This window comes from Nerophis ophidion, linkage group LG01 (genome assembly GCF_033978795.1).
Source record: "Nerophis ophidion isolate RoL-2023_Sa linkage group LG01, RoL_Noph_v1.0, whole genome shotgun sequence".
Lineage (NCBI taxonomy): Eukaryota > Metazoa > Chordata > Actinopteri > Syngnathiformes > Syngnathidae > Nerophis > Nerophis ophidion.
In genome coordinates this window covers 35,071,235-35,086,052 of record NC_084611.1, presented here as the reverse complement: position 1 = coordinate 35,086,052, position 14,818 = coordinate 35,071,235, and the positions used below count along the sequence as shown (strand labels likewise).

The 14,818-nt window shown below is 39.7% G+C and overlaps 1 protein-coding gene across 1 annotated transcript in view; it reads left to right on the top strand.

Annotated features, from left to right (window-relative positions):
• Positions 1 to 3,980: 3,980 nt before the first annotated feature.
• frmd3 (FERM domain containing 3) overlaps positions 3,981 to 14,818 on the top strand; it is a 163,537-nt gene continuing 152,699 nt past the window's right edge. Inside the window, exon 1 of the mRNA XM_061901376.1 lies at positions 3,981 to 4,289. Within this exon, the coding sequence (XP_061757360.1) occupies positions 4,185 to 4,289 (105 nt within the window). The 5' untranslated portion in view covers positions 3,981 to 4,184. The remainder of the gene's footprint in view (positions 4,290 to 14,818) is intronic.

The following is a 14,818-nucleotide window of genomic DNA, read 5'->3' as shown; positions in this document are numbered from 1 at the left end:
AAACATGTTTATGTGGGCTCTGATTATGAGGTTCTTTTCTCCTTAGCATCCGTCTGGACCCCCTCTCCGGGGGATTGGACTGATTCTTTTTTTGTTTGTAATGTGTTTTTATCCCCTAACATTATTATTTGAATACTTCTTATTTCTTATATGTAATGTTTATTTTTGTGGAAAAAATGCTACACAATTACAATTATTAAAATATTATAAAATATATGTAATCGTTAATATAATAGCAGTATTTGTGAATAAAAAGCAGTATTTTACCATTGTGCATTTTTAAATGTTTTGATTGATTGATTGATTGAAACTTTTATTAGTAGATTGCACAGTATAATACATATTGCGTACAATTAACCACTAAATGGTAACACCCGAATACATTTTTCAACTTGTTTAAGTTGGGGTCCACGTTAATCATTTCATGTAGTAATTATATTTGCATCCATCCATTGTCTCTCTCGGGGTCGCGGTGGTGGGTGTGGTGGTGCTGGAGCCTATCTCTGCTGCATTCGGGCGTATTGGGCTTGTTTATGCATGGTGCAATCGTGTGTGCGCAATGTATATTATTGCTTAATTATTACACTTATACACTTTTGCAGCTGTATGTAGAAATGGCACTGCTGGAGCGGCAGCTGGTTGCATCAGCTCTGCTCTTTTTAATGTCTTTAATGTCCTTTGTGTCCTTTGATGATTCCCCTCTTACACACATGTTTATGTGTGCTATGGCTATGAGTTTTTTTCTCTCTCCTTGGCCTCAGTCGAGACTGATTCTTTTCTTAATATGTTGTTTTTTTCCTCTAACATTATTAATTGATTATTTCTTATTATATATATGAAATATGTATTTTTCTGGGAAAAAAATGCTACACAAGTACAACAGTTTTTCTGGCATTGCATCATCTTTTCAAATTAAATAGTAACACAAGCACAATAACAAACATCACGTGACGGGGGGGTGCGCTGGAGCCTATCTCAGCCGCATTCTGCGTATTGGGCTTGTCTAATCATGGTGCAATCGTGTGTGAGCAATATATATTATTGGTTAATTATTACACTTAATTACACTTATACACTTTTGTAGCTGTATGTAGAAATGGCACAAAATAGTGTAATAATTAACCCAGCGTCGTTCAAAAAAGCTTTGATCAATTACGCCAAATAGCGAAAGTGAAACTGCTTCTGTCAGGACATGATCTTGAGAAATTAATTCACGCCTTTACCTCGAATCGTTTAGACTACTGCAATGCCCTGTATGTAGGCATTAGCCAGGCCTCCCTCGCCCGCCTGCAGCTCGTGCAGAACTCTGCTGCTCGTCTGCTAACACAGACTCGCAGACGTGAGCACATCACCCCTATATTAGCGTCCCTTCACTGGCTCCCTGTGCGTTATCGAATCAATTATAAACTCCTTCTATTTGTTTTTAAATGTCTAAACAACCTCGCGCCAACATATCTCTCCGACCTCCTTCAGCCTTACTGCCCCATTCGATCCCTAAGTTCAGCCGATCAGCTGCTACTGACGGTCCCTGACACAAGGCTGAAGCTTAGAGGTGACAGAGCTTTCGCCGCTGCTGCTTTCAAGCTCTGGAACGACCTACCTCTGAGTGTTAGACAAGCCTCCTCTCTTCCTGTTTATAAATCTCTCTTAAAAACATACTTTTATTCCTTGGCTTTTAACACTGAGTGATATCCACCCTGCAATGGTCGCCCCATTATACACCTGCTGTGAATCTGTTTTTATGTTTTATTTTATTTGTATTTTTTAGTGTTCTGTTTGTGTTGTGTTGTTTGCTCGGCCCTCGTATTATCTTTTAACCTGCCCATTGTACAGCACTTTGGCTACCCCTGTGGTAAATTTTAAATGTGCTCTATAAATAAAGTTGATTTGATTCGATGTTTCCCCTCTTACACACATATGCATGTGTGCTATGGCTATGAGGTTTTTCTCTCTCTCATTGGCCTCAGTCTAGACCAGGGGTATCAAACTCAAACACAGAGTGGGCCAAAATTTAAAACTGAACAAAGCCGCGGGCCAAGGTTGAACAAATGAACCTTTCAATAGGGACTCAAACAAGTTTTTTTTAAATAGTGAACAAGCAAGGCTTATATAACTTTATAGTGACATGCAAAATCCAGTATCAAATAATAATAATTAAAAATATCACGGTGGCAGAGGGGTTAGTGCGTCTGCCTCACAATACGAAGTTCCTGCAGTCCTGGGTTCAAATCCAGGCTCGGGATCTTCCTGTGTGGAGTTTGCATGTTCTCCCCGTGAATGCGTGGGTTCCCTCCGGGTACTCCGGCTTCCTCCCACTTCCAAAGACATGCACCTGGGGATAGGTTGATTGGCAACACTAAATTGGCCCTAGTGTGTGAATGTGAGTGTGAATGTTGTCTGTCTATCTGTGTTGGCCCTGCGATGAGGTGGCGACTTGTCCAGGGTGTACCCCGCCTTCCGCCCGATTGTAGCTGAGATAGGCGCCAGCGCCCCCCGCGACCCCAAAAGGGAATAAGCGGTAGAAAATGGATGGATGGATAAAAATATCAATGGCATATCAAACAAAATTTTAATAAAAATTCAATGCCTCTTTTCCTATTTGCAGCCTTCTGAGGTAAATATCAAAATAAACGTTTTCCACAGGCTAATAATACATTTAAAAATAAAATAACAATAATGAATGAATCAAACATTCAAGCCTTGAAGTCGTAAGAGAAAGTGCGTGAATAAAACCTTTGTTATTGCTCAGTTTGCTACTATGATTTGCTTGAACACAGAATAAGGAACAAGCAACGCTTATGTACAGTAACCTAATAGTGCAAAAAACAAACAAAAAAACATCAATGGTATATTTAATACAATTTAAATAAAAAAAATAATGCCTCTTTTCTATTTGCAGCCTTCTGAGGTAAATATCAACATTAACTTATTCCACGGGCTAATACATTTGAAAATAAAAAAACAATGAGGTGGGCGGGGTTTGGGTGTACATTGCAGCGTCCCGGGAGAGTTAGTGCTGCAAGGGTTTCTGTTGTGTTTATGTTGTGTTACGGTGTGGATGTTCTCCCGAAATGTGGTTGTCATACTTGTTTGGTGTGGGTTCGCAGTGTGGCGCATATTAGTAAGAATGTTAAAGTTGTTTATACGGCCACCCTCAGTGTGACCTGTATGGCTGTTGACCAAGTATGCAGGCATTCACTTGTGTGTGTGTGTGTACAAGCCGCTTACATTATGTGACTTGGAGGAAAAGCGGACGTTACGACAAGTTGTAGGAATTGCTACAATATAGTTGTCCTGGTGGAAATCGGGAGACTTACGGAAGAATGGTTGCTCCGGGAGGTTTTCGGTAGGGGCACTGAACTTCGGGATTCTCCCGGGAAAATTGGGAGGGTTGACCAGTATGAGTATTAGCGTTGAATGCGGTGTTACAGTGGGACCGCCGCTGTATAGTACCGACGGGCCAGCTCTAATGTTAATTTGATTTTGCCTCAAGGGCCAAATGAAACTACACGGCGGGCCAAATTTGGCCCGCGGGCCAGAGTTTGAAACTCGTGGTCTAGACTTTAGACTGATTATTTTCTTAATGTTTTTTTTTTCCCCTCTAACCTTATTAATTGATTATTTCTTATTATATATATATGAACTATTTATTTTTCTGGGGGGAAAATGCTACACAATTACAACTGTTTTTCTGGCATTGCATCATCTTTTCAAATGAAATAGTAACACACGCACAATAACAAACACATCACGTGACGACATTGTCCAAGTGTACTTAAAGAAGTGCCCAGTGCATCGACTCATGTTGCCACACACACATATTACCTTAGGGGCGGTGTCTATTTAAACCGACTGACGTCAACGTGACTCTACGGCATCATTTTGTGTGCAGGGGCCCTTTAAATTGCACGGAGAGACAGAGAGCGAGGAGAGAGAGAGAGAGAGAGAGAGAGAGAGAGAGAGAGAGAGAGAGAGAGAGAGAGCGAGAGAGCGTCTCCATGCTGTCTATGCCACAGCTGTGGCAAAACATGCTCATTCCATCCATCCATCCTCTCCTCCGCCACCTGCGCCCATCCATCCATCCATCGGCGCCCAAACCCGCGTGCGCCTGCGTGAGCCCCGCGTGGCCGTGGACACGCTGACATGCTGCGGGGAGTTTCGCGTCAGAGCACACCGAGCCGAGTATGAAAATGCTCAGATTCCGCAGCCCCAGCATCCGCTCCTTGGATCAGGAGATCCTGTGCACCATCCGCCTGCTGGACGACTCCGAGATCTCCTGCGGCATCCAGGTACAGTTACTTGTCCACGACCTGCAAAAATGTGCTTATTGACATCATGTGGCGGCATGGGTGCAACACAATGCCACGTTGCAAAAATGGCATTGAGGGAGGATGCAAGGCAATTATATAGGGGTGTTGTTGACATCATTGTGTGTGTGCATGCGTGCCTGCAGGCGCACGCACAATGCAGAGAAGTTAGGGAGGAAGTTTCCCTCCCAAGTGCATGCAGGAGAGGATGGAGCTCCATGGGTGTGGTGATGGTATATTGATGGCTTGCTATGGGCTGCAGAATCAGTCAAAAAAAACAACAACAAAAAAAAACAAAAAACAACCTCTTACTTAAGCTGAAATCAGCTTCACTGCAAAAAGTCAGTGTTTAAAAACAAGGAAAAAAAATATTTTTTTTTATTTGAACTAAGCAAAAATTATCTGCCAATAGAACAAGGAAATTTGGCTTGTCAAGACTTTCCAAAACAAGTAAAAATAGCTGACCTCAACAAACCCCAAAATACCTTAAAATAAGTATATTCTCATAACAAGTGCACTTTTCTTGGGAGAGAAAAAAAAAGGTTTTTTTTGCTCAATATGTTGAAAAAAATTATTAAAGGCCTACTGAAATTAGATTTTCTTATTTAAACTAGAATAGCAGGTCCATTCTATGTGTCATACTTGATCATTTCGCGATATTGCCATATTTTTGATGAAAGGACTTGGTAAAGAACATCGATGATAAAGTTCGCAACTTTTGGTCGCTAATAAAAAAGCCTTGCCTTTACTGGAAGTATGTGCGCGTGACGTCACGAGTTGGAGGGCTCCACACATATTCACATTGTTTATAATGGGAGCCACCAGCAGTGAGAGCGATTCGGACCGAGAAAGCGAAAATTTCCCCAATAATTTGAGCGAGGATGAAAGATTTGTGAATTAGGATATTGATAGTGAAGGACTAGAAGAAGAAAAAAGCGACGGCTCCGGGGGGCGGCAGTGTTAGCATTTCAGATGTAATTAGACACATTTACTAGGATAATTCTGGAAGATCCCTTATCTGCTTATTGTTTTAATAGTGTTTTAGTGAGATTTTAAAGATTGTAAAGACATACCTCAAGGTCGGATGGCTGCGGTGAAGACGTAGTGTCTCAGAGAGAAGCCGAGGAGCCAAGCTCACAGTTGCCTTTTTTGACAGCCGCTGCAGGACGGCGAATAATCTAATGATGTCTCCGGTAAAATATACATCACAATTTTCCCATCCAAAAACATGCTGGGTGACGTAGAGAAAACATGTTCGCTTGACCGCTCTGCTTCACAACAAACAAGAAACACCGGCTGTGTCTCGGTGCTAAAGACAGCTGCAATCCACCGCTTTCCACCAACAGCATTTTTCTTTATAGTCTCCATTATTAAATGAAAAAATTGCAAAAGATTCAGCAACACAGATGTCCAGAATACTGTGTAGTTATGCGGTTAAAGCAGACGACTTTTAGCCGCTAGTGGTGCAGCGCTAATATTTTCTGACAGTCCGTGACATCACGCGCATGCGTCATCATTCCCCGACGTTTTCAACAAGAAACTCGCGGGAAATATAAAATGGCAATTTAGTAAACTAAAAAGGCCGTATTGGCATGTGTTGCAATGTTAATATTTCACCATTGATATATAAACTATCAGACTGCGTGGTGAGTAGGAGTGGGTTTCAGTAGGCCTTTAAAGTAAATGGCAAATGGGTTATACTTGTATAGCGCTTTCCTACCTTTTTTTTTTAAGGAACTGAAAGCACTTTGACACTATTTCCACCCATTCACACACACACATTCACACACTGATGGCGGGAGCTGCCATGCAAGGCGCTATTCAGGACCCATCAGGAGCAAGGGTGAAGTGTCTTGCTCAAGGACACAACGGACGCGACTCGGATGGTAGAAGGTGGGGATTGAACCAGGAACTCTCAGGTTGCTGGCACAGCCACTCTCCCAACTGCGCCACCCTTTAAATGCTAGTAATTAAATATTAATAATAATAATAATCATGTAAGTAAACTGCAGAAAGTCAGTGTTCAAAAACAAGACAAAAAACAAAACAAAAATTAGGGGTGTTTTACTTAAGCTATAAGCAAAATTATCTGCCAATACTACAAGAAAATTCGGCTTGTCAAGACTTTCCAAAACAAGTAAAATTAGCTATCTCAACGAACCCCAAAATACCTTAAAATTAGTATATTCTCACTAATGACAAGTGCACTTTTCTTAGGAAAAAAAAAGAATTTTTTTTTGCTCAATATGTTGAAAAATATTCTTAAAGTAAATGGTAAATGGGTTAACCCTGCGATGAGGTGGCGACTTGTCCAGGGTGTACCCCGCCTTCTGCCCGATTGTAACTGAAATAGGCTCCAGCGACCCCCGCAAACCCAAAGGGATTAAGCGGTAGAAAATGGATGGATGGATGCGTAAATGGGTTATACTTGTATAGCGCTTTCCTAAATTTTTTTTTTTAAGTAACTCAAAGCGCTTTGACACTATTTCCACATTCACCCATTCACACACAGACATTCACACACTGATGGCGGGAGCTGCCATGCAAGGCGCTATCCAGGTCCCATCAGGAGCAACGGTGAAGTCTTGCTAAAGGACACAACGGACGTGACTAGGATGGTAGAAGGTGGGGATTAAACCAGGAACCCTCGGGTTGCTGGCACAGCCACTCTCCCAACCGCGCCACGCCGTAAATGCTAGTAAATTATTGATAATAATAATAATTCCGTGAGTAAATTCTATTGCCATTATTTTGACGTGCCATGATTTTTTTTATTTCATGCTTGAAGTAAGAAATTATTAATTTAAAAAAAGTAGTTTTATACAGTCTTAATGACACAGCTTTGCAACAGTTGATATTCTAGTTTCAAGCATGTTTTACTCAAAATAGGTCATACAATCACAGCAACAAGCTGTAATATCTTACTGAGATCATTTAGGACCAAAACACTTAAAACAAGTAAAACACTCTAACATAAAACATTATCTTATCAGACAGAAAATAAGCAAATATCACCCTTATTTGAGATATTTAATCTTACATAGATTTCAGTTTTTGCAGGGTTTTTTTTTGGATGCCAAAAAAAAAAATGCAGTCCAAAGTGACGGTTTGTTATTTTACAGCCCAAAAATGACTTCAAAATTCATGCACACATTTGCTTTTTTTTTTTTTTTTTCATGGAGCAAAACTAATAAGCAGGCAATGAGATTCAATGAGGGTTTTGGAAGAAATGCAATCAGGTGATGGCAGACTGGAATCAGTCAGAAAATAACTGAGTTAAGGAAGGAAGTTTCCCTCCAAGCGCAGGAGAGGATGGAGCTCCATGGGTGTGGTGGTATAGCGGTGGCTGGATTCAGTTGAAATAACTTCGCATTCAGGCAGAAATGAGCGTTGTGTGGTTTATATTGATGGAAAAAGGTGATGGCTTAATTTGTCATTAATAAACGGCACACTGCAAAAGGTCAGTGTTCAAAAACAACAGAAAAAATACAAAAGTGAGAGGTATTTTACCTGAGGCGTGGTTGGGGCGGGGGGCGTGGTTAAGAGGGGTGGCGTATAATTCACCAACTTGAGTATTTCATATATATTTCATATATATATATATACCGTATGTATAAAAATATATATATATATATATATATATAGGACATACTTAACTTTCAGTGAATTCTAGCTACAGTATATATATTTATTTTATTATATATATAAATAAAATAAATAGTTGAATTTCCGATGGCACCTATCAAATACACAGTAATAAAAACACAGTTGTTCTACTAACAGTACTGTGCTTGCTGGTTATTAAAAACAACAACAACACTTACCTTTCACTATTTGAGTAACCTTTGTTCTGCCATTTGCGTATTGGCGAGTGATCTCCGAATCCGGGAACATCCTTCACAAATTTGTTGTAGACATCCACAAATGAGAACAGGATGTTGCTTCCAGCTATCAGCATAGCCTTCATTGTCTCAGCATAAGATACAACATCGGGTCTCCATTTTGAGAGGTGGGCCATAATTCTGGGTTGTGAATGATGCTGCGCTGCGGACGCTTTGTGCTTCGCTGACTGAGTATATCCGTTTGGCTGCCGTGTTCAATAGAGAAGTCTGTTCTACAAAATTTACGGCCAACATACCCCTACCCTTTCGAACTCTCCTGGATAAACTGAAATTCTTGTTTCCAATTGTTCTGGAACTTGCAAGCGTATTTCTTCATTTTGCTCGTCGACGGTGTAATATATTGGGTTGGAGTCAATAACCAGGCGACGTGATGAAGTTACGTGTCTTTACTGTGGGCTTCAGAACAGACTCCCTAATACATGTTCCTTGACTGCACTTAAATGTAGAATATATTTACATTATATTGTAAGTACAGTAGATGGCAGTATTGTCCTGTTTAAGAGGGTCACAATATTGAGTCAGGTCTGCATGCAGCTGGAAGGGGCGTGGCCTCCAGCTTCGTCTGAATTTCGGGAGGTTTTCAGGAGAAAATTTGTCCTGGGAGGTTTTCGGGAGAGGCGCTAAATTTCGGGAGTCTCCCGGAAAATCCGGGAGGGTTGGCAAGTATGGTGGCCGAAGAGGAAACGTGGGTCCCTCCTCCAATGGGCTCACCATTCATGGGAGGAGCCATAGAGATTGGGAGCAGTGTGAGCTTGGCGGAAGCCAAAGGCTGGGCAGTTGGCGGTCTGATCCTACATAAGCTAGCTCCTGTTGTGGAGGAAGAAGCTTGAGCTAGTACGCGAGGTAGAGAAGTTACGTTTAGATGAAGTCTGACTCACGTCGACGCACAGCAAGTCCAGTTCTCTTGAGAGGGACTGGACTCTCTTCCACTCTGGCGTTGCACGCAGTGAGAGGCGACGGGCTGGGGTGGCAATTATGGTTTTCCCCCGGCTCAAAGCCTGCACATTGGAGTTCAACCCGGTCGACGAGAGGGTAGATTCCCTCCGCCTTTGGTTTAGTTGACAGGTCCTGACTGTTGTTTGTGCTTCTACACCAAAAAGCAGCTTGGATTAACCGCCCTTTTTGTATTCCCTCAAGGTTGTACTGGAGAGTGCTCCCTCAGGTGATTCCTTTGTTCTGCTCTGTGACTTCAACGCTCATATTGGCAACGATAGTGAAACCTCGAGAGGCGTGATTGGGAAGAACGGCCGCCTGGATCTGAACCCGAGTGGTGTTTTGTTATTGGACTTTTGTGCTTGTCACAGTCTGTCCATAACGAAAACAATGTTCAAACAAAAGGGTGTCCATATGGGGACTTGGCACTGTGACACCCTAAACCGCAGTTCCACAATCGACTCTGTAGTTGTGTCATCGGATGTGCGGTGTCATGTTTTCATACTTGCCAACCTTGAGACCTCCGAATTTGGAAGATGGGGGTGTGGGGGTTGGCCCGGGGTTGGGTTGGGGGGGTTGAGCTGAGCGGGGGGTTTGGTGGTAGCGGGGGTGTATATTGTCGGGGGCTGGAGAGAGGCAACGATGTCCGTGTCAATGCAGGGGTTGAGGATCGAGGGAGGCAAGCAGAGATCCGATCCAGAGGTCGTGAGGCGAGACACGATCACAGGCAACAGGGAAGACACTGTGGAAGACACAAAGGACATCATCAAGGGAACAAGGAAGAGCACAAAGAAGGCGAGCAAGGAACGAGGGAGGAGGCCCCACGTGATACTTACTCAGGGAGACTGGCTATGTTCAGGCAAAGGTCTCTTAGGTCTACTGGCTTTTATGCCGCTCCCTCTCATCAGGCCCGGTTGCGCTGATGCGCAATTGCCTGCAGCCTTGTCGCTTTCTGGGCGTGCTGCGCCCAGCGTGAGCAGGGGCGTGTTTAAGCGTGCTGCCAGCAGAGGTCCCGGCAGCTCCAGCTGCCAAGGAAAAGCGGGTTCGAGTCCGCGCCGTGACAGTAATCACTCCAAATGATTTAAAATTCAAGCCAAAAATAATAGATTTTTATGTTTTTTTTATTTTTTAATGTAAAAATATATAGTCAGGTGATTGCTTGTTATTATTGACTCACGCAATCAGTTAAAACACGCAAAAATAAGCTTTTATGTTGTTTTGGACGTCAAAAGTGCAGTCAGGTAATGGACTGTTACCATATAGACTGTAATGACAAAATAACTTCAAATTCAGGCAAAATATTTTTGATTTTTATTTTGTTTTTAGGTGTAAAATGTAGTCAGGTGAAATGTTCTTATTTTGGACTCACACAATCAGTTAAAATAAGCATAAATTAGCTTTTATGTTGTTTTTGGACATTGAAAATCCAATCAGGTGATTGTCTGTTATCATATGGAATGCTATTAGACAAAATAACATCAAATTCAAGCAGCTATTTTAGATTGTTTTCGACTGTCGAAAAATGCATCTTTTCCTGATAGTGGACTGCAATCAGTCAAAATAGGCAGAAATGGGCTTGACGGCAGGTGCTTGTAATCACTCTCAGACTGTACTCAGTCAAAATAACTTCAAGTTTAGGCAAAAATGTTAGACTTTTGTGGTTTTGGATGTAAAAAATTACTTTTAGGTGATGGCTTTTTATTATTACGACTTGCAATCTTTCCTTTGTTATTCAAGAGCACAAATGAGCTCTTGTTGTTTGACGAGAAACAAAATGCAGTCAGATGGTAATGAAACAAACAACGTGGAACCAGCAGGAGCTCCATTAGTTGTAAACTCTTTACGCTATTTGACTAATTGAATTAACGCGGTATAAGAACACGCAAGTGCAGAAATGGATCGTTCCTCTGAGGCTTGCCTTTTGTTTCCGCATGCTCCTCGCAGGTGATTATACCTCTCCATTGGTGCTTTTGCACAAACCTGATTGGATTTTTGTACTTTTAAACCTCCTCAAGGAACCTGACGTGCAGCCAACTGGACAGGAATTCAAATAAAAGAAGTGAGTGGATTCATCCACTGGAGACAGACATCGTATTTCAACTTGCTTGGCTTTAGAAACAAAGGAAAGTGTGTAATTGGTTTTGTCTTTACAAACAAACAGAGGTCTGTGGGGGATGGTCACTGTTGTTGAGCTGTGTGGCTTTGATCTGCAAAAGTATAAACTTGCAAATTATTATTTGTAGCACGCAGCCATTAAAATACACACCATGGAAGCTCATTGTTCCAATAGCAAATAGTGGAAATATAATTAATCTGTTCTAGGGTCAAACTGTCACCATTATAGAAAAAAAAAAACCTTGCATGGTTTAATACAGGGGCTCCCAAAGTTTATAACTCGGGGGTCGCATTGGGTTGAAAACAATTATATATATATATATATATATATATATATATATATATATATATATATATATATATATATATATATATATATATATATATATATATATATATATATATATATAGATGGATTAGAAAGGACGGATACAAAAAAAATATATTTAACTTGGGACTTTCCCGGGCCCGGATTTTTGACGCTGGCGGGCCGCATCCGTAGTTTGGGCACCCATGGTTTAATACATTGTCACTAGAAGTGTAAAAATAAGTTAAACACTATTAGTAGTTTAAAAAAAAAAGTGAATAAAAACTTTTATAGGAACTCCCTCGCTCCAATTTTAACAACTTTATCGACAACAAACATTGCCATTTTACATAACTATATATGTATATATAAAAAAATATATAAACCCATCCATCCGTTCATTTTTTACCGCTTGTCCCTTTCAGGGTCGTGGGGGGGGGGTCGCTGTAGCCTGTTTCAGCTGCATTCGGGCAGTAGGCGGGGTACACCCTTGACAAGTCGCCTCCTCGTATATATATATATATATATATATATGTATATATATATATATATATATATATATATATATATATATATATATATATATATATATATATATATATATATATATATAGATGGATTAGAAAGGATGGATATAAAAAAAAAATTTAACTTGGGACTTTTTTGACGCTGGCGGGCCGTATCCGTAGTTTGGGCACCCATGGTTTAATACATTGTCACTACAAGTGTAAAAATAAGTTAAACACTATTAGTAGTTTAAAAAAAAAAAGTGAATAAAAACTTTTATAGGAACACCCTTGCTCCAATTTTAACAACTTTATCGACAGCAAACATTGCCATTGAACATAACTATATATGTATATATATATAAAAAAAATATAAAAGCATCCATCCGTTCATTTTTTACCGTTTGTCCCTTTTGGGGTCGTGGGGGGGGGGGGGGGGGGGTCGCTGTAGCCTGTTTCAGCTGCATTCGGGCAGTAGGCGGGGTACACCCTGGACAAGTCGCCTCCTCGTATATATATATATATATATATATATATATATATATATATATATATATATATATATATATATATATATATATATATATATATATATATACATATATATATATATATATATATATATATATATATATATATATATATATATATATATATATATAGTGTGTATATATATATATATATGTGTATGCATGTACAGTATGTATCTATGTATGTGTATATATATATATATATATATATATATATGTATATATATATGCATGCATATATATATTGGCTTTATATATATATATATATATATATATACGTATATATATATATATATATATATATGTATATATATATATATATATATATATATATATATATATACATATATATATATATATATATATATATATATATATATATATATATATATATATATATATATATAATACAATCCCCGTTTCCATATGAGTTGGGAAATTGTGTTAGATGTAAATATAAACGAAATACAATGATTTGCAAATCATTTTCAACCCATATTCAGTTTGGTCCGTAGGCAGAGACCTTTGTGTTCCCAGACAGAACTGTAAAGTCGGCCGAATGTCAAAAATATACTAGTCATCCAACTGCCTGCTTTCAATTGACTCTCTGTCCTCTTTGTGATTTAGGTCAATTAAATACCCCTGCATTTACAAACCCTGTTTCCATATGAGTTGGGGAATTGTGTTAGATGTAAATAAAAACGGAATACTATGATTTGCAAATCATTTTCAACCCATATTCAGTTGAATATGCTGCAAAGACAACATATTTGATGTTCCAATTGATAAACATTTTTTTTTTTGCAAATAATCATTTACTTTAGAATTTGATGCCAGCAACACTTGAAAAAGAAGTTGGGAAAGGTGGCAATAAATACTGATAAAGTTGAGAAATCCTCATCAAAAACTTATTTAAGATTATCCCACAGGTGTGCAGGCTAATTTTCAACAGGTGGGTGGCATGATTGGGTATAAAAACAGCTTCCATGAAATGCTAAGTAATTCACAAACAAGGATGGAGCGAGGGTCACCAATTTGTAAGCCAATTGTCGAGCAGTTTTAGCACAACATTTCTCAACGAGCTATTGCAAGGAATTTAAGGATTTTACCATTTACGGTCCGTAAAATCATCAAAAGGTTCAGAGAATCTGGAGAAATCATTGCACGTAAGCGATGATATTACGGACCATTGATCCCATGTCCATGTTCCTGGACATGGGCTCAGGAACATTTCATAAAACCACTGTCAGTAACTACAGTTGGTTGCTGCATCTGTAAGTGCAAGTTAAAACTTTACTATGCAAAGCAAAACCCATTTATCAACAACACCAAGGAACGCCGCTTGCTTTGCTGGGCCCGAGCTCATCTAAGATGGACTGATGCAAAGTGGAAAGGTGTTCTGTGGTCTGACGAGTCCACATTTCAAATTATATTTAGAAACTGCGGACGTGGTGTCCTCCGAATTAAAGAGGTAAATAACCATCCGGATGGTTATAGGCGCGAAGTTCAAAAGCCAGCATCTGTGAGGGTAAGGGCGTGTATTAGTGCCCAAGACATGGGTAACTTACACATATGTGAAGGCACTATTAATGCTGAATGGTCCAGACAGGTTTTGGAGCTACCTATGTTGTCATCCAAGCAACATTATCATGGACGCCCCTGCTTATTTCAACAAGCCAATGCCAAGCCTTGGGTGACAACATTGTGGTTTTGTAGTAAAAGAGTGCGGGTACTTTCCTGGCCCGCCTGCAGCCCAGACCTGTCTGCCATCGAAAATGTGTGGTGCATTGTGAAGCGTAAAATACGACAGTGGAGACCCCGGACTGTTGAACGACAAGAGCTCTCCCAAAAACAAGAATGGGAAAGAATTCCACTTTCAAACCTTCAACAATTAGTTTCCTCAGTTCCCAAACGTTTATTGAGTGTTTTAAAAAGAAAAGGTGATGTAACACAGTGGTGAACATGCCCTTTCCCAACTACTTTGGCTCGGTTGCAGCCATGAAATTCTAAGGTAATTATTATTTGCAAAAAAAATAAATAAAGTTTATGGGTTTGAACATCAAATATCTTGTTTTTGTAATGCATTCAATTGAATATGGGTTAAAAATGATTTGCAAATCATTGTATTCCTTTTATATTTACATCTAACACAATTTCCCAACTCATATAGAAACGGGGTTTATATATATATATATATATATATATATATATATATATA